The sequence below is a fragment of the Ciconia boyciana genome, chromosome 7 (assembly GCF_034638445.1).
Source record: "Ciconia boyciana chromosome 7, ASM3463844v1, whole genome shotgun sequence".
NCBI classification, from domain to species: Eukaryota; Metazoa; Chordata; class Aves; order Ciconiiformes; family Ciconiidae; genus Ciconia; species Ciconia boyciana.
The window spans coordinates 9,915,473-9,940,065 of NC_132940.1; the positions used below are offsets into that span (position 1 = coordinate 9,915,473).

Sequence of the window (24,593 nt, forward strand, 5' to 3'; positions counted from 1 at the left end):
TGGGTTTTTCTCTAGGTAAGGAAGACCTGAAGTGAGCAGGCTGCAAGATCAAGCCCTGTGTTTATTAACAGACATGGGGTACCCCATGCTTGTTCTCTGTTTCCCCCAATAGCAAGAACATTTTGCAGAGTAAAATTAACTCAAATTGAGATAATGCTAAGCTAAAAAAAAAAAGAACCCAAAACAAGCGCTTAGCCCTGAAGAGTTCAGCTCCCTGCTTCCTCTTGAAGGTTTCCTTTTCTTGTGCTGTTCCAAATCTTGACTTTTTCTCTTTTTTTTTTTCCTTTCCCTGCTGACCTCATGAGGATGAAGTCGCCTTCAAGCTTAGGAAAGGTTCCCTTTTCTACAGCTGCTGACTCGGTCGCACTCATGTGGAGACTGGAAAACTGAGATAGTTGTTGCCCCAAACTGTTTGTCCTTGGCCAGAGGTTGTAGCTCCATCTGGCTTGCAGGAAAGTTCTCCCCTTCCCGATGGGCTGTGATTTACGCGCCAGCATGCTGACGTATGTGGCAATTGGCACCTGTTCGTGCTGATACCCAGGGCTGGGAGTTGGAAATTCAGGACATATATCTTTATGTCCCTTCAGCCGTTCTTGCTGCAGGAGCAGCAGTCTGGAAAAGGGCCACGCTGGCATCGCGAGGTGTTAAGCTGGGATGGCTGAAGGAGTTAATCTGCTGCCTCACTGTAATATAATAGAAAGAAAAACATGCCTGTGGGGCTAGTCCATTTTACTGTGTAGCTTCAGCTGGTAATTAAAAAGAAACAGTTCAAAATTAAGCAGTAATATGAATAAAACCCCAAATTAAATACACCCAGGACAGGTTGCATTTTTCAATGGGTGGATGTTTAGCATATCATGAAACCAGGCTTTTTTAAAAAAAAAATCTCAGTCTGGGTGCCTAAAACCGGGAGTTCCCCAAACCCCCTTAGAGCTTTGCTTTTTCCGTGAAGGTGCCCCTTTTCATTGCAGCTCACTCGTCGCCAGGGCCAACTGGTACGCTCTGCTCGGGGCATGTTCCCACATTCTTCCTGTTACAGTGGAGACAAAAAAGTAAAATCAAAACCCCAGATGGGCCCGGTAACAATTTTACTTGCAAGTCAAGAGCGCAAATGTGGTTTCAGGTTCTTGGGAAGGATTTCATGTGCCCCCTTTGAAGGTGATGATCCAGAAAGTGAGGACAATGTGCCCATTTAAGGTGGAGGAAAGTGATCACGGGCACTGCCCTTCAGGCATCCTGCCAGGCATCGATTTGGGGAATGCAATTGCTAAGCAAAGTAGCAGGCTGTGACCTTCTCTGTGCATAGATCAGGCAGCTGGGTACTTTTAAATGGAGTGGTGCAACTGAGCACAGTGATAATTTTGAGGTAAAGGCATGGGGAGCAGGGAGGTGGGTGGGAAGAAGTGTTAGGAGAAGAGGTACTTTCAACCACAAGCTCCCCAACTGGCAGGTTTCCAAAAGATGGGAAGTGTTGTCTGAAAAAGGGGTCACCCTCTGCTCACCTCATTTCTTACGTTCTTTCCCAAAGTATCTGTTACTGGACACTTTTGGGGGGTGTTGGTTTTATCTGGGATGACTGCTCTTGTTTCAATTACACCTTTGGAGCAACGTGCTAGGGCCCCTGCGGCACCTCTCCTGGAGTGCGGCTCTACTCCGCAAACCTTCTTACAAACTTCTAGTGCCCACAAAACTCCTTAGTTACATGAGGGGATTTCCCTGACATCGAGGCAGCATTTGGATTTCTGAAAGTAGAGGTTTGCTATTGTCTAGTAAGTGGTGAAGTACCCACAGGACAGAAATAACTGAGCAGAGCCTGAGGCCAAGCCTGGCTTGCTGGGGTGGTGGCACAGGAAGGGACAGAGTGGGGACCAAGGGGCATGCAGGAGCTGGGCTTGCAGCCAAGCCCAGGGCATGACCAAGTAGGCAGCAGGACCATGTCCAGTTTGTGCTGCTGGACCGCAGCCTGCTTTGCCTGGGTGAGTAATGTCTCTGCCTTCCTCTACGCCGATGGGTTTCACGTGGTCTGGTGTTACTTCAGACAGCCATCATGCGGTACCACACAGTCCATCTCCTTTCTCTTTGTGGAGCTGGGTCCATTCACGTCAGTTGACCACTCCGGTATTTTGGCCCCTAAAGCTCTTTCTGATATCTTTTATTCGAAAACCAAATGAGTCTGTTTAAAATCAAACCCAGTTGACAGCTACTCAGCCCTGGAAGAGGTGTTATTCCTCTGCCACAGATTAACATGAAGGGAGTGAAGAAAGAAGTGGAAGGAAACAATTTACACCATCACGTCTGACTTGATTAAAAACTAGTATGCGTTTTTTAGGTTACTGGTAGGCGTGGGCATCGGTTTCATACGCAGTGTTTTGTTGTCTAGCAGGTTAACAGTCTTGTAAGTCCCGTAACCGAATAGCTGAGGTGAGTTCCAGGGAGAAGCCATTTTCTTCTTAACCACTCTTGGTTCAGCTATAAACAAGAAAAAAAAAAAAAAAAACTGTCTCCCTTTGAGAGTGCAGTCTCATGCCAGAGGTACAAATTGATTTTACTGGCTGTTTACCTCTTTGTTGACAAGATCTAAGGCTGCAGTCCAGAAGTCTAACTGGTGGCACTTGGACCTGCAAGCCGTCACTGCCAGGCAAGGCGTTGGTTACTGGAACTTGTTGCACTTCAACCAGAAAAACACTTGCAGAGACGGACTGGTCAGAGTGTAACTCTTTTGTTGCAAACATTTAGCCTTTTAGGTAGGTTTAGTCATCAAAATTAATCTACTGAACTTAGTACAACTGAGAAACTGGACCTATGCAAGAGTACTGGATGCGAGTAAATCCCTCGTACAAAATCCACAAAAGCCATACATTTAGGCTGCAAATTTAACAGAGGTAATTCTATCCCTTCCAGTGTTTCAGTTTTGATTACGTTGCAAATCTTTCCTCCCATTATTTTTTAATTTATTTGCCTAAGCTTGAATTTGGGCATTGACCAAAGCAGAGAGTTATCCTACAGAGTTGCTGCTCGCTTACACCATTGCTGGTTGGACATCAAGCTGAGTTATTGTCAAAAGAGACCATGCCGATGATGTGGTGAGGGCACTGAAACTAAAACATCCTTCCACCGCGGTGTGGTGGTTCACAAAAGGGGAAAGGATGAAAATTCCATATCAAAGCTCTTTTTTTTTTCCTCTCCCTTTCTTCTAAATGAATCTGAACTCTGAGTACCTTTAGAAACTAACACAGTTCGTTACATTCAGATTAAAAGGTTTCAGGTCTTATCCTTCTTCCAATAGTGCCTGTGGTACAGCTGCTGTTGACCGGTTTATAGAAATTAAGACCTTGTTTCGGGGTGTTTTGACCTCTTTAATGTGGGTGTGGTATTTGTAGTATATGTACTGGGAACAATCATAGAATCATTAAGGTTGGAAAAGACCTCCAGGATCATCTAGTCCAACCATCAACCCAACACCTCCATGCCTACTAAACCATGTCCCGAAGTGCCACGTCTACATGTTTTTTGAACTCCTCCAGGGATGGTGACTCCACCACCTCTCTGGGCAGCCTGTCCCAATGCTTGAGTAAAGAATTTCTTTACTCAATTTCTTTACCCAATTTCTTTCAGTAAAGAAATTTTTCCTAATATCCAGTCTAAACCTCTCCTGACACAACTTGAGGCCATTTCTTCTTGCCCTATGCTAGTTACTTGGGAGAAGTGATACACTGTTTCTAAAGTGCTGTCAAGACAGAAATAAACTGTGATTAGGCTTTTAGCTCATGGTCTTTGTTGTCATAATGGCCTTGTGCAAGGGAAGACTTGTATCTAAGAGCACAAACTATAGCTAGCTCACCTGTTCTATAAGGTAACCCACCAAAACCCCCAAACAACTGCTCTTCAGGCTCTGAGTTAATGATGTGCCTGCCCCAGCCCTGCTGAAGCAAGACTATCAACGGGGGTAGTCCTTCTCTGGCTTGAGGGTCTTGGGGCTGAGGGAATGGGGGTCTCATGCACATTGCAGCGTTTTCTGTCTAGGAATTGTTTCTGTTGTTTTTGAATGCCTTGATTTGATCAAACACAAAATACCAAAAAACCCCCAAATTTTGACTTTTTCACTTGTAAGTTCATCATGGGGACTCTGCATAAAGAGAAAAGGCGGGGGGCTGAAGTCAAGCTGTTGGAAGTCAACCTCAGCAGCAGCTTTGGGTCTGCAGGGCTGAAGGCTGGAGCCCTAATCTCCCTGCAGCTTTCTCAGCATCAAGAAAACCAATCTTAGTCCCGGGGCTGCACATTAGTAGCATGACTGCTCTGCACCAGGCTGTGCCCGCGTGTCACCCTCATGGCTAAGCCGGTAGGATAGGTGGTGGTTAGGGGTTTCTCCAAGCGCCTCAGTCAGATTCAAACTGTTTTATTAAACTGGTTAATTGGCAGTTTGAAAGGGAGGGGGAAAAAGAGAGGTCCTTAGGTCTCCCTGGTCAGTGCCAAGCCGCAGACTGTTAACTACTCCTGCCTTTCAGAAGCAATAACTGCGGGTTTGGGGAACATATGGAACCAACTAGCCGAAAGGCTTTTATGAGGAGCTTTAACAGGGGGCACGGTTTTGTGAGCAGAAATTCCAGTGGATGAGTTAATAGTTTCACTTTCCTTAGCTGTCCCTTTATAGGAACAACAACAACAAAGTCAGGCGCGTTCCTCCCACAGCCCCGGCTGTACAATATGCCGATGCATCCAGGATTTCGTTTGGACACTGGGGGAGTCCTTTAGTAGATCCCGCAGGACGTGTTTTTTTGGAGCTATTTCCTGATGCTGACCTCATTAGGTGAGTTTCACAGCTCACTAATTCCTAGCAACAGCGCAAGAGATTCAAGGAAAGGGGAAACCCGTCTTCTGGAAACCAGTGGAACTGAACAGATTTGGGCAAACACTTTTATTGCTTTTCATTAATCTGGAAAATCAGGGACTTGGGTTTTTCTTTCTTTCTTTTTTTTTTTCCCCCCAAGCCTCTATTTTGACCTGAAACTATATATTTGATTTTCTATTTGACTATAGAGAAGGATAACAACAAAAGAACCACCCCTGAAGAACCATATACCTCTATTTATGTTGCGGTTTGTTTTGAACCAAGCAGGAGTGTGGGCATTTCTTTTCTGCAGCTGCAATTTGGGCACTGACAGGATATAGTCACTTAAATGCTTCCAGTAATGCTTATTTAGTATTTACATTGTGGTGGCACATGTCCAAAAGAGAGAACAAAGGAAAACAATAGTTTCTTGCTCAAGAGCTGACATCATAGTATGAAATTTAAGTACTTGTTTTTGTGGTATTGTTATTAATCATGGCTCTATGCAGGGGTCATCCTGTAACTCCAGCTACTGGAGTCCTGTGAATGCAATGTTTGTAGTTCAGACATGGTAAGTTTAGGACTGGAAAGTCTTTTCTCCCCCATGACCTAACAGTGAAATTTATCTGAGCACCAAAGTTTGGTCTGAGAGTTTTCTCCAGGTTGCCTTTTGTTCTCAAGTCACCTGTAGAGCAAACACTCCAGAAGAACACAGGTCCATTTCTCTTCAGCTTAACACAAAATTTGTTTCTTCTGTTGTAATTCCTGAATTTTTTGTATATTCTGTTAGCAATATAGTTCATAAGAAAGTTTGGGACCGCTCAAGTATTTTATCTGGTAATAAGGTTTCTTTGTCTTATTTTATGATGGCTTCTCAGATGCCCCCATGAGGCTGTTCTTCCATTATGGCACCGTGGGACCACAGTCAGACAAATTGAAGAGGTGGCCCTGGCAACCTTTCCACTTGGTTAGAAATCCATAGTATTGCCTCCTAGACAAGGTGATAGGCACAGAGTTGAACTGCCGTCAGAATTTGTCAGAAATTGATTTCTGACAAAGCATGTGAGCATTCAGGGTAATCATATGCATATGGCACTAGCATGCTGCTGGCTTTCAGGAGCCTTCAAACGTCCAGTCTGAAGTTGCAGACTCGTGGCACAATAAAACACGATACATGGTTTGCAAGAGTACCTTGGAACAAGTGGGATTTTTATCTAGCTTTGCTCCCAAAACCAAATACAATGAAGAACATGGTTTCTGATGGAAAGCCTCAAGTGTTCCTAAGCCCAGTCCAGGTACACATCTATTCACTTCCCCTCCCTGTTTGAAAAGGTGGCAATGCTTTCTTAGATCTGTTTCTGCGGATTGGGTTTACTTGCCTAAAAGCCCAGTCTCATTAAAATCTCGCATAAAATCAAACCATCTACTCCCACGGGCTTGCAAAATGAAGTTCAAACTGTCCCAACGGCTGATACTGTTGTGTACATACCAACACTTCTATGCAATGCCAGCCCCCTTTGAAACCTTGAGACCCAATGCAGTTTTGTCTGCTTGCTTTATATGAGGGGTTTGGAGGTTTTCTAATATTTCATCTTTTGAAGTTGAACGTTAAATGGCTTAAACATTCAAGTTAATCTGTATGTGAGGTAGACTTTTGTAACCCATGCCTTCCATTAACGCGTGACTCCTGGCTCTGCAGTCCAGAGGCGTGTAGGGGAGAAATACTGTTTGAGCGTCAAGGTAATCAGTAAAGCTGTTTGCTTTACTGGCCTTCATTGGGCTTGTTTGATCCCGTGTCAAGGCTTGGAGTGAGCTTGCACATGAGTGGCAAAGGCTGGTCTCTGCAGATTTGGTTGCGACTGACGTGCCCAAGATCATAAAGGCAAAAGAGCAAAGGCTAAAGCGAGGCAGCAGCACAGATACTGTTGGGTAATGGTGAGAACATTTGGCACGAACATAAGAAATGGCCCAGTCTTGTTCAGCAAGAAATGAAACGGGGTTTCTGTAGACCTCCCCCCTCCTGGGCATCCTTCAACTGAAGTCACCAGCGATGCAAGAGCTGTCCTCCTGCATCCCCTCTGACCTTCCCGTGGCAGAAATGACTGGTCCAGCCCCCTTATCCTTGAGATGGCCATAGTCTGTGCAAAACAGCTGCTAAAAAGTCTGGCCTGGTGATTCCTGGTGCTGTGTGGAATTGGTGGTACCTGCTCTCTTAGGCAGTGAAACAGGACCTATAGGTCTGCCCTAAGGGCTGAAATGGTGTCTCCAAACACCCAGATAAAATCTGTGTGTTGGGTTGCTGCTTTGCATAGGAGAATGACACTGCTCGGATAAAAAGGCTTCCTCCTGGCAGGGTGAAAACCCCTTTCTGTTGCCCATGGTTGATTGGGTGCAAACAGGGGCCAGAGGCAGCCATGCAAAAATGGCTTTCAGAGTGCCGATGTGAGGGACCATAAATTGCGTGAATAAAAATGCACTTTCCCAGAGCCGAAGTCATAACTTCCCATCACTTCCCAGAACAAATACTGTCTGCTATATTTATTAGGTGGGACTGTGTATAGGCAGTCGCTCTAAGTGTGTTTATTTTGAAGTCATCAGTTGTTCAGTAATCTCAGGCACCTCTGGGAGATTTAACTCAGATAGAGGTTTAGGCTGGAGGTCCTGGGGTCACTGATATTAAGACAGAGAGAAGGAAAGGAAACAGCGTTGTTTTTGTGGCATTATCTGAACAATAAGGAAAAATAAATTCAGGTTTTAAGATGGCTTTAACCTGACTCTGAAGGAAATGGTCTACAAATCCAGCCAACAAGCAGGCAGCTGTGACAAGACCCCGCTTCTCTTTGAGTTTGTTTTGAGCCGCCCGACCAAAAACCATGGTGGTTATGACTTGATTAAGCAAGGCTTCTCTAGAAATCTGTTTTAAGTGGTTACAGTTTTCCTTTAGCATATTCAAGTGTTTGAGTTTCTAATTTTAACTTCCCTCCTAAAATAAAATCTCTTGAGTTGCTTTTCGAGCAGTAGTTTGAACCCAGCAATGAGCTCCCCGGCAGTGGTAGCAGCGTGCTGGACTTCAGCTGGTGGCCAGCATCACGTCTGGGTCCCAAAGCTGCTCAGGGGCAGAGAGCAGGGACACGAACGTCCTGACACTAACGAAGTCTGGGGTCCAGTGCACGGAGGTCCATCTACTGTTGTAAATGCCAAATAACTCATTCTGCCTCGTGTGGATTCTTTGATGTCTTATAAGAAGTGAACTTGTACTGTGGGCTTTTCTGCAGGCCGGCACTTATTTTCAGGGAACATATAAGCAATTTTCTTTAAGACCTCTGAACCTCTGCAAATGTGACTGAAATCAGCTAATAGGTTCCAAATTTTTTAGGAGGAGACAGACAGACCCAGAGCATTAATGCACAGGACTGGTTTCCCCAGGAAGCCAGAATAAAAAAAAAAAGGGGGAAAAAAAAAGGCATTGGGAGTAAAGTAAGGATTTGTTTATCGCCTTCTTAATATTTTATCATAAAACACTCTGTCTTATCCTCAGGGTTTGTTGGTGGTTTGTATATGTGTGTGTCTGTGTGTATACATATTTTTGTATATAAAAACCAGCAACATCCATTGTTTAAAAAATCAAAACTGAGAAGGATTTTACTAAAAGCATTTTGGGAAAACCTCTGCTCTCAGTTTTCCTGTCAACATTTTTCTAAGCTTTTATTTTTATTAGCCAAAATGTTTAGAATCCCAGGAAATCCTGGGATGAACTGTTTCCTCTTCGAGCTGTAGCCCTTAGGGGAAAAATAAAAAGCTCAGATCCTTTCAAAGGTTAGAAATTTTTCAAACTGTATTTTTTGCAGATTTTTTAAATTAGAGAAAAACTAAGTTAGGAATATGCTTAACTTCAGGCGGTGGTCCTGGGAAAGATTGATCTCTTTGTAGAAAAGCCTGAAGAGACTCTTAGATCTGGGCAAGGAAATCTTTTAGGCTTGGATCTTAATGGGGAACCGATTGCCGAACTGAGATATAACAGGTTCAGTTGAAAGACCATCTTTATATTTTTTAAAAGTAAATTAGAAAATAACATTTGCTTTTCCTCAACCAATTTGTGTATGTTAGTTAGCATGTAACAGCTTTTTATTAAGAGGCTGTTAATGCCCCGGAGATACTTTTATTATTATTATTGTTATTATTATTATTATTATTATTATTATTTTAAAAAAATCTCAGATCATATTTGTTATATATCTTAGGTTTTGCAGGAGTAAATCCAATTGACTGTTTCCTTCCCTTCGGATAAACTTCAATGGGAATCATAACTTTAAACTAATAAGAACTTCCATCCTGCAAATACATATGTACATTGTTAATTTTAAAATCCTCTGGGGTTCACTCCTTAAAGTGGGTTCAGTTGCTTAAAGTTAAGAAGGTAAGTAAGAATATGTGTCACAGCCTGCAGCCTAGCTGGGCCAGCTGGAGCTCAGCAGGGGTCACTTCACCCAGATTTTGAGGTGGTGGTTATTCTTTGGGATGGATAGGGCACTGCTGTTATAAACGAGAGAAGCTGAAAATGTGGTGAAATATGAGGCTGAGGGATGCAGGAGTCTTTTAATGAAAAATGACACATCAATACAATTTTTCAGAACATTGAATTGGCAGTCACTACATATCACTTTATTTTAGGAAAAGTGCATTTGCTTATTTATATAATTTGTGACAAACTGTCTTAACTGCTGTTGTTCTGATTTATTCATCTACTTTTTATCAAGTTTCTTTGGAAGGTTCTTGGAAAGCTGAACATAAAAAGCCCAGACTTGGTGGTTCAGTAACTGGTATAAATTACTCCCACAGTCTATCACAAATATAAAAAGATTTGTGGTAATTCATGTGAAATTTAGTAGCCTTTTTGGTAATGCAAGGGAAAAAAATACCATCTTTAAGGACATTTATTTTTTTGTTACCTAAATGTACATAGTAAAGAGTGCTTCTGCTTTGTTGGTATTTTCAGGTTTGGGATGGGGACACTCAACTAGTCTGCTGGGCCAGTGTTACAATTCAGTATCTCTGTTCACCTTGGAAAATGGTGGGTGAAGGAGGAAAGACTAAAGGAGGGAGACTAATAATGAATTTCCTAAAGTTCCTGCTACTAGAAGCATGCAGAAAGTCCCAATACAACAACTGGGACTTCAGAAATTCAGAAGATTTTGGTTTTTATCAAAAACCTTCCAACTGAGTTTGGGCTTTGGATTTAAGCTAGCACACAGGAAACAGTCAGAAGCAATAGAAATTTCCTAATTTAGGGGCTTTTTCATTCCAATGTCTCTCATATAGGCAAATAGTCAGCACAGATAGCCTAAAAGTTCTCAGACCATGACGTCTGAGCAATATATATGTGTTGTGAAGTTATACTTTATGCAGAATATCAAGGGTTTTATAATAAGGTCTTCTGCTAGTAGGGGACCTTGCATCTGACTCCCCTTCCAGTTGGGAATGCCTAAAGATCAGCCCTTGTTACTGTGGGCCAGGATGGGTCAACAGACTTCAGGTGCAAGAGAGTTTTTCAAAGTTTGGCCTCTTAGGCTTTGCTGCTTTGATTCCTAGTATCTTTAACTCCTCCCTGTTTTTCTTGTCTGTGTTTCTACAGGTGCTGTTTGCTCTAAACCAAACACTGCTCCAACACGAAAGCCTCCGAGCAGGTAGTTTGCAGGCCCCGTATACCACTGAAGATCTCATCAAGCACTATAACTGTGGAGACCTGAATGCTGTCATATTCAACCATGACACTTCCCAGGTAAGCAAAAGCGTTGCGGATGGGCCAGCTAATTGAGACAAATCAGCTGCTTTATTAGCGATGTCCCTTACAGAGCCAGGAAGTGTCTCCTACCAAAACCCTGATCTGAAATTTCTACACTGGATATAATGATCTGTATTCATTAAAATTGAGGTGAATTGAGGTACAGAGAGATTAAGAACCTGGCATAAAGCCTATTAGGTGCCTACTGCACAGCAATAAGTAAAGCTTCGGTCTCGGGGTCATCACTTTATACTCCATCTCCTATTTCCCCTCTTCCTTTTGATGCCCTGTGTTTTGTTTCCACACATGCCTTGTTTGCCTGGTGAGAGAGTGGGGGTTCCTTGGTATTGCTTGGGCTCTGGAGAAGGGACTGCTTGGAAAACTTTCCTAAGAATGTGCCTGAAAAAAAGTTAATTATGGATGTTTGTGGGGCTGTTGAATGTAGTCCCCTCATTAAGGGTGGGGGAGGGGGGAGAAATCTTTGTAATATTTGAGCTTATATATGAAGAGGAAGTGAACCTCATGTAAAAACTCTATAAAGTAAATAACTTCTCAAACATGTCATAATTCAATAATTTTGTATGTGTCTCAGGCAGCCCTTCAGTCTCTGTTTATCTTAGTTATCCAATGCTATTAAAAACTCTCAATGGAGTAGAAATCTGCTTTTGAGACCAGTTTGATAGTTCATGGCAAAATCTGATATTCTCATTTAAGACCTAGGTTCCTCTTTCTCCTTTCCCATTAATTCTAGGGAAACTTGGTCTTTGGATGTCATCTCCTACCTCTCCTTTTCTTGATAAATGTTCCCTTGTTCCTGTCTGAAGTGCAGTGACTTACTTGGAGGGGACCTGTATAAACTTTGGCAGCCACAGTATTGTATATGTTTTGCCAATGGAAGTCCATTAAGTCATTATAGTTGTTTACCATTAGCAAATGCAAATGAAGGATAACTATGTGATCTCAAGAGAGAACTGAGACAGGGTAAGCCCAGTCTGTTGATCTAGGCAGAGGTCTCTTGAGACATCTTATCTTGCCATTGCTATCTTGAGTTGCACAGGGCTCTGTGGGTCACTGGTTTCTCAGAGGAACACCTAGGAAAGCGAGGATGGCCCCAACCTGTCTGTAAGGTAGCAAAATCTCCCAGCCACACTCCACAACATGGGTGTTTTCCCAGAGGTCTTCTATGTCCCTCTGAAAAGTTCCAGGTAGAAATGTAAAAGACATCCAGGAGCAGCTGGAGCTGCTCTTCCCTGTCACCTATCACAGAACTAGCTTGCGCCTCGACAGGAGCAGAAGGACAGAAGCTTGGACAATTGGAGGTCCTCAAATTCTGGACAAATGGTCATGTCTCCTCTTTTTCCCGATCTGGTTATTGTTTTCAAATAGTAGAAAGAGTGGTTGATGGTAACAAATGGGATAAAATCCCTTTGCTGTCCCAGTTAATCCAGTCCTGGAGAGTGAAGCAGTGTTTTAGTGTGACTAAGCAGGACATAATGGGGTGGTTAATGTGGCAGTCCTAAAACAGAAGTCTGTGTAGCACCAGAGTTGCCAGAGCTGTTCTTTCTGGACAGCCCTGCACTGAAAAGTAAAGGGAGAAAGCAACTCAGTTAGGAATACATCTTTAAAGATGGGGTATGTGAGTTGGAAAAGATAGACAACTCGTGACTTTAGAGGATCCTGGAGAAGTCAATGGTTGTAACTATTCCTGTAATGTGCAAGCATGTGCAGCACACGAGATAAACACATAATGATTTTGGAGAAATAACTCTTGCAAGGTGTGGTGGTATATTTGCCATGGATGCAAAGAAAGGACTACTATTAGTAAAATCATGAAGGCACTCCTGGCATCTGAATGTTCTGTGTCATCTCTTAATCTCTATCAATGTAATTTCTCCAGCAATAAAGCCTTTGTCCCTGAGACAAGTTGTTGCTGTTCACACTGGTTGCATTGACTCGCAGACATCTGTGATTTGTTGACACAATGTCCTGTAACAGACCCGTGGGTTAGACTTGAGAGGAACAGATTGCTGTAAAAACTTCTTTATCCCTGCAAATTCTTGGATCAAATGTGAGTTTAAAAACAGTGTTAAAGAAGGAAGAAAGAAGCCAACAACCAATCGGAGTTCAAGCACTGGTGTTAGTCATTGTCCCAAAGTGCACACAGTTGATAGAGATTATAACACTTACAGGCCATGGAAAATTAAAATCCCTATATGTATACTAGTCCCTGCAGAACTCTAAATGTTGTGGAGTATTTTCCTCTCACGGGCTGTTGTTTTTAATTTGGGTAAAGAGGTTTTTTGTTTGGTAGTGTTTTTATAAACCAGCTTTATGCCATTTATTTTTAATTGCAAGCAGAACAAAATAGAAAATTAAAACCTAAAATAAGCTCCCTATTCAGGTCAACTTTTGCCAGTTGCGGTAATTCCAAAGTTTATTTTGTGTGGTTTTTGCAAGGATGATAGATGCTCTCTGCCATAGAGAATCTTTCCCATTTGGTTACGAAATGAGATTAGCCTGGCTTAAATATTACATGAAGCATCCTCCTTGGGATCTTTCTCTTGAGACGCTAAATGTAGGCACAGGAATTTATCATGTACTGAGAGTGTATGGCAGGTCTCATCAGGTGACAATAAAAGATAGACCTACAAGAGCAGAAAAACTATAAATATCCCAAGTGAGATGTATCATCACTTAAACTTCAGGGCAGATATCCATGCCAATCTTGGGAGACAAGAGTGTCACAGTGGTTTTAGAAGGTGTGCCCATTCTTCCGTGATATCCAACTGCTGTCCTAGCACTTCAGAAGTCTGATAAGTCCTTGCACCTGGTACCATTAACGCAACTTTGAAATATCACATAGAAAGGAACAAAAAGCAGGAATGGAGTTGTAAGACTCAGTGCTTATGTGAACGGTGGAGGTCAGGAATTCAGCTCCATCCCGCAGGGTCATGGAGACCTGCAGTAGGCTGTGACTCTCACTCTTTGAGGATTCATTTGGGGTCTGTTATAAGGTTACTAGTGCCTGCTTGTCCCTTAAAGGTTAGCGGGAGCTGCAGAATAAAGGTGAACCATCAGTTGCCTCAGTGCAGAGCCATTGGTTTAGGTCACTGCAATGGACCGGGAAGTAGCTGAGGAAGTCTAACGTAGCTGCGGGGACGGTGGTGGTGGTAGTGTGGAGTGTATGTCTAGGTGCAGGAACTTCCTAAGTTCCTCTAGCGTGACTCTTGGGAGATGGAGCATCTTCAGTAGCCATCTGCAAGATGCTGAGATGCCTTTAGAGCAAAACTCATCCTGGAGCAGAAAGAAGGACCAGAAGTGGAAATACTAATATTGTTGACTTGAGGTGTTACGGGTGAGTTTCTTGAGCCTCCCTGAGGGAGTCTGGGAAATCCACAGTTTCTCAGCACCAGCCTTGTTGACTCCTGCAGTGTTTGGGAGGAGAGGGCAGAGTCCCCGGGGCTGAGTCTGTGCCACGGGGGTGCACAGAAGGGACGGTGCTGGGAGGAAAAGTGCAGGGAAAGTTATTTCCTAGGCTGAAGCGGGAGCTTGGGCACCAGGTCAGAGGACAGCTCCTTTGGCACCTGGGGACGGGGACAGGGACAGGACCACACCAGGGAGATGCTGCCCGCCTTGGGGTTGAGTAGCCCGGCTTAGCTTAAAATGGAGGTGCTTAAAATGGAGGGGTGTGAGCAGGCCCCCAAATCCCTGCCGTTTTCCTGTCCCAGAGCCATCAGCACTGATGACAGTGGAGGACTAAACAAATCCTTCTCAGTTTCAGGTTTGTTTTTTTTTTAATTTTAATTAAGAACAGTGAAAGGGGGAAACACCTCTGCTTTCCTGTGGTTATATTACATTCTTCATTCCTTTCTCTCTCTCTTTTTCTTAAATTTTGTTTCCAAGCACCATTTTTCCAAACATATAAATCCTTATTTAAACTTAATAAAATTTTAAGGGGCTGAGTTTGTTCAGTTAGACTATGACCCAAAAGTGGAATAGGAAACATCTATCCTGCTTCTACAACCTTCTGCAAACACTTGATTCTCTTGTGACTTCTGCAGTCAAGAGGCTTACCTTGGAGTTTCTGGGCAGAGAGTCAAAATGATACTGAAGAGAAAGTATTCTAAGTTAAAGATAGGATAGGCATATTTTCTGCTTCTTCTTCAGACTTTTTCCCCTCAAAGAAGTCATAGTTTCTTTCTCTCCTTTTGAAAAAACTTCTTTACAAGTGAAGAGGCATTGGATTAGATCAGCAGCTTTAACTTCTGTGTTCTGTCTGATGCTCTCAGAAGGGAATTGAGGTCAGTATGTCCAGATACATTAAAATGCAAAAAATCTGTTAGTGCAAAATCATAAAGTTATCTACCTCCAGAGAATATTTTTTCTTACCTGACATAGTTAAGAAATTGCCTAATGACCTGAAGCCTTGGTGAGGAAAAAGTAGGATGCAGAACAAGTTATCTTGTATTTTGTTCCCTAAATCTGATGTAACGGTCCTTTATTTAAACATTTTGAACTGATACGTGTAGAGTTTTGAGTTCAGGGATATCTTGCACCAGTTACTTCCTATGGTTGGTTTTGAGATGTTCAATTTTTTAAGGACAATTCTGTAAAGCAGATTCATCTTTGCCAGCCTGGAATTAGCTGGTTCTGTGTTTCCTTGTATTCCTATGTACACTTTCTTAAGAGGGAAATTGAAAAGCCAAGGCTGATATTTTTCTCCTTGAACCCTTCCCCAAAACTATGCTTGTGGTCTCCAGCTATTGTTTCTCCTCTTCTGTCATCAGCCATTCTCCTGACCTGAGGAGAGACTCCTGTCCAGGAGAAGATGGTTACTCCTCTCTTGTTGCTGATGGGGTGTATCAGAAGCATGCAACTACACTGCTTACTTTACAGACAGTTTTCTTCAGGCCAGGTCGTACAGGTTGCATACTTGTTATTTCCCTGTCCCCTTTAGGGTTAACAATACAATTCAAGAGTCATACCTGCCACTTATAAAGCATCTTTCATCTAGACAGCCTTTATGTTTTGGATGTGTTTTAGACTGTATTGAAAGCCCACTGAAATAATGGAGAATATTTCCATGCCTTCAGCAGGCTTTGTATGAGCCCCAGTGGGCACAGCCATCATTGGTTATCAAAATGAAGAAATCAAGTTACACCAGTGAATACCCCAGTTTACGGGCTTTATGCTCACCTGAGTATAACGATCTTCTTATTGCCAGGAGAGGTGAGGTGTTGGCTTCATCCTACACAGAAAAGCAAGCTATGCAGTGAAGTTGCTTGGCAGTCACCAAAGCCTGCAGACATGTCTCAATCCCTTTCGGGTGCTCAGGGCTCGCTGTACCTCCTTCTTCAGTCTGTGTCCATCAGAAATAACTGAGCTTTTTGTATAACTTACTAGAATGACGTCACCCATATCTTGAGTTGCCTCTGCAACTTCAAAATCCCATGGATTCATGCTGAAACAGAGTGTTTGCCATCTGAAAACCATGTGATGATCCTGATAACAAGACTTTAGAGATCCATATGCTAACACCATGTCAGTAGTCAGCTTCCCTAAATTAAAGAAAAAAAGCTTTAGTGCATCACTTCACAATGCACTTGCTGTTTATAAATTGCCAGGTTGTGTTATGTACCCCTTTAAAAATGTTATCATCCTGCATTTAAATCTGTCCTTGAAGATTTAAGGGTCCTGATAATTCTAATTACATCATTAACTTGCCCCGTTCTCATTCTGGATAAAAGACAACTGGATTTCTGGCTCACTTCTCAAATCAATGAAAACTATCTGTGGAATGCTCCAGCTTCAATAACTGCAGAAACACACAGCTGAGACCATTAGGTAGAGTGTTGAATGACGAGCAGACCTAATTTGTCCAAGGAATGGAGTTTTATCTGGGCAAAGGAAGATAAATCCATAAACCGAAGGCACAGCTATTGTAACGCAACGCGCTGGAAGCGTCTTATCGTTTTCAGCTGTAACAAAGTGCAGGCAAACTGGCTCAGCCTCTCGTTCTTCCAGGGAAAATGATTATAGGCTTTCCAGCGAAGCAAGTGCAGGGTTGTCCTGGGCACCAAGGGAGCCGGTCCCACGAGTTTCTCATTCTGGGTCCGGGTGAGGGTCAGTAAACGCTTCCACGAGTGTGTGTTACAACTGACATCGATGGCAGTCCCGACGCTGCCCGGGTGTTTGGCAACACGTGTGCTTGTCGCCGCTTGTGCCCCGATAGCAAGCAGAGGATGTCTCCCACATTCTCTTCTTTGGGCTCTAGCACAGGATGCTGCTGGAGAGATGTTGCCTTCTCATGGTTCAGAAGAGCTCCTGATCTGCTGCGGTGGGATCGTACTTTCTTTCCACTTGCACCTGAGTTACAAGCTTTGTGTCTTGGTATATTGTGAGCATTTGGAAGTAAAAAAACAGAAGTGCAGCCAAAATTTTCAGAGTCTAATTTTCATATTATGTCAGAACAAGATTCCAGATTGGAGCAATATTGTATTTTGGCTTATGTGTTTCAGAAAATTGGTTACAGATCCAGATAGTGAGCATTAAGTCTACTTGTTGATGACAGTGCTGGGGAAAACACTGCAGAGATTTTTTTTATTATTATTAATAATCTGGAACACGCCCGGATAATTTTCATGGTACAGGTTTTGGAAATAGGTTCTTGCTTGAAAATTTTCTTTACATGTTTGCATTTAGAGTTGTCTTACCTTGGAATTTCTTTCCTCTTTCTGGTTTCCATGGAGAAAGCAATGAGAGAGGGAGAGAAAGTCAGGGAAAATTGGAACAAGACATTTAAAGGCAAAGATTTTTCTTTCAAAGACTGCTGCCTTATTAGAAAAGGAACATATTCACCTGCAGAAAAGGGCTTATTTACATTTAAAACGTTTAAGGGTTGTTGACTACCTGTATTTATTAGTAAGGGAATAAACTGTAAAAGAGTATGAAAGAGTGATTGATAAAAACATTTGGAGTTCAAGGTAGTAGCATGCTGCTTTCTGTGCATTGCTGTATGTTTACAGTAAAGCATTTACTATCCCTTCTTTTTAAAGAGCTGGTTTATGAAGTGTTTCTTGGAAAGACTTGTTCAAGAGAAATGAGAAAGACTTGTTAGCTTTTTAAACAATATCTTATGGGTTGAATGTACAAAATGCTTTTTCTCCCTTTGTGTTTTATCCAGAAGATGTATTCGTCACCTCATTATGACAGGGAGAGGAAAAAAGTGGCACAAGGGGGCAATTTGGTTGTCTTTGCTGACTTGGCAGAATTAATATCAGACATTATCCAAAAAGACCGTGTTCTTGGGTACTCCTTGACACAACACTCCTTGATCTGACATTATTATTGCATTTTACTGAGTAGCAAACACTGTAGGTCAGGTTCTCCAGTGTAAACTGGTTGTGCTCTCTGATGGTGGCTTCAGACCTGGATCTTCTCTTCTCTCCTCTGGGAGAGATGATTGCTGATAAACCCAAAGTCAAGGCTTATACAGTAACACCAGCTGAGATGCAAAGAAATCAGTTTCAAGGATAACTTGATTTGTCTCTACTTCACTGACTTCATCTGAATTATTCCTTATTTTTCTCCTGATTGGTCCCTGTTCCAGTTCAAAATGCTTGCTTGGAGACGTTCTGCATCTTTACATCCTATACTAGACCTCTCAAAAAACCCCACCTTAAAAAAAATTAAAATTAGTTCAAAAGTCATTGTCCAATTTGTTCCAGATGCCAGCATGGCTAGAAAGCTTAGGCTGGTTGGATTTGGAGTAACCTGGAGTTTTGCTAGGATCAAACAGGAGGGCAGGGCTCTCTACGCACAGCACTGCCTTGTAGCGTCAGCTCCGGAGGTCTCGTGTCCAGCCCAGATCCTGTTGCGTTATTAACCAACTTTTTGCTCCTTGCTAAGTTGTGTGATATTTTGCAAACCATATCTGTTGGATCACATTTGCCTTGGGTTAAAATCATGTTGCAAACTTCATGAAAACATTCAGGCTTTCCCTAACATCTTACTAAACAGGGATGGCAAGAAACTCACTGAAGAACCCTGGACAACCAAACCTGAGTTTGTACCCGCTACTGACCAGCTGTTCTCCCACTGTGTAACAGAAGACAAAATAAAAAATACCTTTGGAAAAAGAATTGCAATGCTTTAATAAACCAACCCCCAAAACCAAACCTTCTGGCCCTATTTTTTTTTACTTTATTGCCCTGCTTTGCCCTTTGATCAGTATCTTTACTTGGGTGTCATGGCAATATAATAGGTGATGGTTTTAGTGTCAGAATAGAAAAAAAAATTCTTTGTCAAAGGACACAAAGCATTTGGAAGGGAAATAGAAAAACTTGAACTTTTCCATATGTTTGCAAGCTCATGAAAGCTAGCCTCAAAAAAACCCCAGTGTTAAAGGGGTTTTAAATGGGGCGGGAGTATCATTAGGTAGTTAAGATTTACCCTCCCCACTGAAACCCAGACCTTTATTTGCATACACTGCAGGCTTGTCATCCTTATTCAATTAATGAACAGGTCCCTGTAATCTGGTCCTAAATATACACTGCATAGCTGGGTGAAGCTTGCAGAAGGGAGGCTGGGATCATTGTTCTGACTGTGTTTTGTTAAGCCTTCTTTAATCAAAACATTCATTCAGATAGAGAGGCCGGCTGCATATTTTGGCATCGCTACCAAGGGGAGCAGGGACGGGGTTGGGGTGGGGAAGGAGGCTTTGGGGGAAGGGTTGGTGTTGCTTGCTTCTTTTTTTTTTTTTTCTTTCTTTTTTTCCTAAGTGCTTGGAAAGCAACTATTTAACTGGTGTGGAAAAACAAATAGGAAACATACATGGAGGTCATGACTTCTCAGAGATTTGTTGGAAGTCTTTTATTTTTTTCACAGGGATAAAAGTATCACCACCACCACCCCCCCCCAAGCTGTTTGTGAGATGCACAGCCCATCCCTGTGGCCTTTCTGCCTTTTTTTCCCTCCCCCCCTTTATTTATTTATTTTTTTTTAAACATGCCTTCTTTCAACCCAGATGCGCTAGAGAAAGTAAAACCGGGCAGGACACACGACTGTCGTTTGGCCAGGTACCACCTGGGAGAACAGCAATGGCAGGATGGGTTTGGGGCTCCCAGGAAGGGTCTCCACGTGGGTGCGGTGGGGGCTGAAGCTGCAGGGACACGGGTGTCCAGGCGCGCCGGGGGCTGCAGCCCACCCTGCCTGCAGGCAAGTTTACACTCAGGCCAGCAATTACTCCTACAGCTTTTGTGTCATCTGCAGGATTGTTTTATAAAAGTATCATGCACTATCCATAGAGACTTCCCTAGCTTTCAGCCTACTTTTCTCCCTCCCCGTCTCATCCTATTTGTAATTTTCCTCTATTTATAAATTTAGATGCTCCAGTCACTCATAGAGGTGAGCTAGCTAATTTGAAATTCCATTTCAAAGACCTCCATTTTTACACTCAAGTTGCCACGCCATGCTGAGAGGTACCCAAGCTAGCTTTAAATCGGGTAGGCCAATTATAGAAAGCTTGCTGGCATGAACTGCAATGTATCTGCAATGTCTGTGGATGCCGAGCAGTGATGTGGGTGGGCAGGGATTAGCTCACAGCCAGAAGTGGCTCCCCACAGCTGGTCCCAAGAAATTAGCTTACTCTTACACTGGGTCTCCTTGTGCTCTCAGACTTTCTTCCCTCCTTCACTTCCCTTCAAGCAAAAAGCATTTTTACTTTTTTTTCCCCTCCATCCTCATCCAGATATTTTCTGTGGGTTTCTGATGCCCTACAATACTGGGGTTGTGCGAGGAGACTCTTCTCCTCCTCTTCCAGCCATTGCTATTTCCAGGGAAAAGGGTGCAGACAGGCTGCTAGGGTAGCGAGCCATGTGTCCCCTTCCTCTGAGGCAGCAGATGGAGAAAACAACGCGTAGGAAAAGAGCAGGGCTGGGCTTGCCGGCATGGGGGTGTGAGACACCCCGACCTCAGCCGCTGTCCTGGGAGCCTGAACCCCTCCCCGTGGGATGGGAACGGGGGCCTTATCAGCGCAGCTCAGCGACAGGAGTCATCAGCCTTTAGCTCAGAGAGGATTAGACGTGCCTAAGCAGAGCAGAAATGCTGGAAACTGCAGCAACGCATCCCAGTTGCAGTGAATCGGAGCCAGAAAATAGTTCAGGGTTCATAAGCCCCTCTCCGTTAGGCCCCTGGTTCGCAAGACCACACTTTCCACCGAGGGAGAGCTGGCTGTCCCTTTGCCTTGCAGTTTTTCAGGGCTGCTCCCTGCTTTCAGAGGTTTGGGACACTACAGATTCCTGCTAAGCCAAGTGACATGATGGAAAATCCATTCCTGCTGTGGAAATGCTGAGTTGGTCCAAATCCCAACAGCGCTTCCCAAAGGGCTCCTTGGCACAGGGACAGCTGTGGCCGGGCAGCGTGGCTGGTGGGCAAGTGTGGGTGGGAGAAGTGCAACTGGCTTTTTGATGTGTGCACAAAACTTGCGAGCCTCTGGCTGCAGTGAGAGTTGTCCCTGGGGAACTGCTCCGCTTTCTGCGAAGGGGTGGGAACAAAACTGGATGAGCACAGACTGGGGATTTGTTTAAGCTTTCTGTGACTTCAAATCAGTCGGAGTCTGTATCCGAGTTTGGTGTCAGGGTATGCTTCTAATAAACAGTTTTAGCAGCCCAAAATCCACCAAATCGCCATACCTATCCTGACCACAACCTCCAAAATGTGCTGAATGTGCCTGTAATATATTCTCAAGTCCCATCTTGGGTAGATGTTTGCCCTGGGAAAGGAGTGATGGCACTGACTTATCCTGAAGATCAAAGACTCCTTTTACAGTCCACTCAGGCTTCTAACATGTTACCTTAAATTTTGGTGCTTTAAAAGAAAGCAATCACAATGTTAATCACAATGTTCTTGAACTGGACACCATTTTGTAGAGCTCTTTCCTGGTTTCCCTTTTCCATAGCAAGCTGGAATCTCATCTTCTTGGCAGCTGCCAGCTTTGGGCTTTGGACTAAATCAGATTAACCAGACACCCCCTCCTTGGCCAGTGAAGGTCTCTGTCAGGATGGAAGCTCAGGAGTGCTGGAGGAAAACCAGTTGAGTCAGCAGCAGCATTCATCTCTTCAGCAGCCACGTCCTCCTACATCAAGAGATGCTTGCTCTTGCAGCCCGTTCACTTTGCACAATTTGAATCCTCCGTACCAGAGGCTGCAGTAAGTGGATATTGCTCTCCCAGATGCCAGGAGGGTCCATAAATCAGAGGGAAACAGGTGTCTTCCGAGTCCAGAGCAGTATATTTTGCAGCAGTGCAGTAAAAACCACAATGCCCTGTCAGGGCTGGTTAACGGGAGGGTATCCTCCCTTCATAAACGAATGATAACTTGAGCTCGGATGTCAGCCTCTGACCCAAGAAGGGCTGGTGTGAATTTAGGGCCGTTCGGTTTGTTGGAGGAGCCAGCGGGTTTTGGGATGCTGCTTTGGCTCCCTGGCAGCTCCCATAAGCCACGCTGTCAGCTCTTGAGATCCTTATCTTGCATAGTGCTGTCAACCGTATAAAAGTTCCTGACCTGCGTGGTACAGGGAAAATCCTTCAAAGCATGATCCCTTACTTGTCTTCTGGCCTCTGCCCATGTAAAGCTCATAAACTACAAGACTAATAAAGAGAACCCAATCTTTATCATGTCTAAAAAAAAATTAATGTAGTTGGCGTGATCTGGGAACAACTCCCTGCTAACAACTGGAGATAAGGATTACTAGCATGGAGGCTGAGCCCTCCTGTTGGGGAAAGATGGATGGGGTTTGTATTGAGGTGCTGGACTGGAACTTGGGAAGCTGATGGCCAACGCTCCTCCACCTTGCCATAGACATCCCTTGTGACCCTGGGAGTGCCTCCTCCTATTTTCTCTATTTAGCCTGTGAACACTCTGGGGAGAGAAGGAGAAATAAGGCAGTTTTATTATTAAGAGATTCCTCTGCAAGGATTAGTGATAATACTGTACTTGCAGCAGTCTGGAGTTTGGACATTGCACAGGAGGTGAGGCTGGAAAGCCATTAGTTATCTGCTGATCAGGAGACAGTGGGAGAGAGGAGTCTCAGAAGCCAGGAGACCAAGATATAGGAAGATAATGGCAGGAAAGGTTTTAGGATCACTACGTTTTCCATGGCAGGGGTTGGCTTCCCATTTTTCTATTTCAGCTTCCTCTTCTCCATCTGCAGATAGACTTATGGTTGAAGACCACCTCTGCCTGCACACAGGCAAGAAAGGGCACGCAGCCCTTTATTCTAATGTTGGTAGCGGTGGTTTTTCATTGACATAATCTTACAATTTGAATGCACATTCCAAAAATAGGCTAGCATCACTGGAACAGAACAAGGCTAAAAAAGGTTATCAGAGGATTGGGAAATGTAGTGCGTAGGACTAGGAACGATAACACTATTCCTCCACATCTGATTGTGATTTGATACTGGACTGAATCTAGAGCAGTTCCACTGTAGCCAATAGATCCAAAGCAAGGAAAAAAAATGTTAACCGAAGTTGATGGTGCTTATATGTGTCCAAAAAAATTATTTGCAGATAGATATTCACAACTCTGGCATCATGCCTCTGTCCAGAATATTTGTCCAAATATTAAAAAAATAGTAAATAAGAAAATGTATTTAAATGTAGTCTGGTGTTTATGAATTTTCAGCTGAACTTTGGCAGTAAGTCCTAAATGTGATAAAAGACTGCACCAATATATTTTGCTTTTCTCTTCTTTTTTTTTTCATTTCTTTCTCTCTGTCTCTATAGACAAAGCTGACAGCATAGCACAGATCTTGAGATACGGCTGATGCATTTTTCTAAGCTAAAGTATGTCATTAGCTCTTATGCTAATGATTGCAGCAGAATCCCAACCTCCTTCCACAAAGTATTTTGGGAAGAGAGGTTACTGCTGAGCATCGTCTTGGACTTTGGACCCTCCTTTGGGTCCTTCAACAGCTAGATTTAGCCAGTGCCTTGTATGTAACATCAAGTTGGAAAGTCCCCATTTTACAGATGGACTTTTGAGAGACAGGAGGAATAAAGCCAAATGCTTCAAAGATACTTAGTGGAGGTTAAGTGCTGAGTTTCCTTTGAAGGTCTAAACCGAAATTACATGCTTGTGATCATGCAAGAGATTTGTATCACCCGTGGGAACAGAACCATTTTTTCAGGGTAGTGTCATAACCACTACACAATCCTTCCTCTTTCTTCTTCCTAAAGCTCCCACTGACTTCAAAGGTGAAGAATTATGGCCTGCATCCCTCAGCACTGTGAGCTCGGACATGTGTGCAGAGCTTTACCCACACATATATTCCATCAGGGATACTGACTCAAGTAAAATTACACAGGCACTGTGGAGGGGAAGAAATTTCTGCAAGGCTGGAACTTAACTTCTTTTTTGTTCTCATATTCTCTGCCTTTAACCTCAAAAGCTTAACTAAGAAATGCAGGGAGTACCTAATGACTGAGTTTGGGGTCCATCTATACTGTCCATAGGAGAGCCATAACCCAAAGTAAACAGGAATAGAAAAAAGGAAGAGTTCTAGCTGATTCAGTCAAACAAAATATTCTTTCTTTTGAACACCTCTGGACAGAAAGAATCTATTTATGTCTTGCCATATATATCCACTACAAAGTGAGCGTGCCCCAGGTGATGGGTAGCACTGTCCTTTTCTGCTGATCCAATTGCTACTCTCCTAGATGAACAGCAAAATTAGAAGTTAGGATTTTTCAACAGTCACATCACCACCCCGCTGTACATTTAAATACTGGTAGTAGTATTCAGCTATTATCAGGAGGTCAGCCCCTTACCCATTGGCACAGCAAATGTCTCATCCATTCACTCTCAGTTCAAAACAACAAATACCTATCATTAAAATTTTAAAATTATTTTTTACACTGAATGGAAACAAAAATATTTGATAAAGTTGAAGAGGTAAGGTGCATCACAGAGGCTGTGATGAAAA

At 43.2% G+C, this 24,593-nt stretch overlaps 1 protein-coding gene across 1 annotated transcript in view; it reads left to right on the forward strand.

Moving 5' to 3' along the window:
• TRABD2B (TraB domain containing 2B) overlaps positions 1-24,593 on the forward strand; it is a 296,180-nt gene that overhangs the window by 152,581 nt on the left and 119,006 nt on the right. Inside the window, exon 3 of the mRNA XM_072867434.1 lies at positions 10,461-10,607. Within this exon, the coding sequence (XP_072723535.1) occupies positions 10,461-10,607 (147 nt within the window). The remainder of the gene's footprint in view (positions 1-10,460; positions 10,608-24,593) is intronic.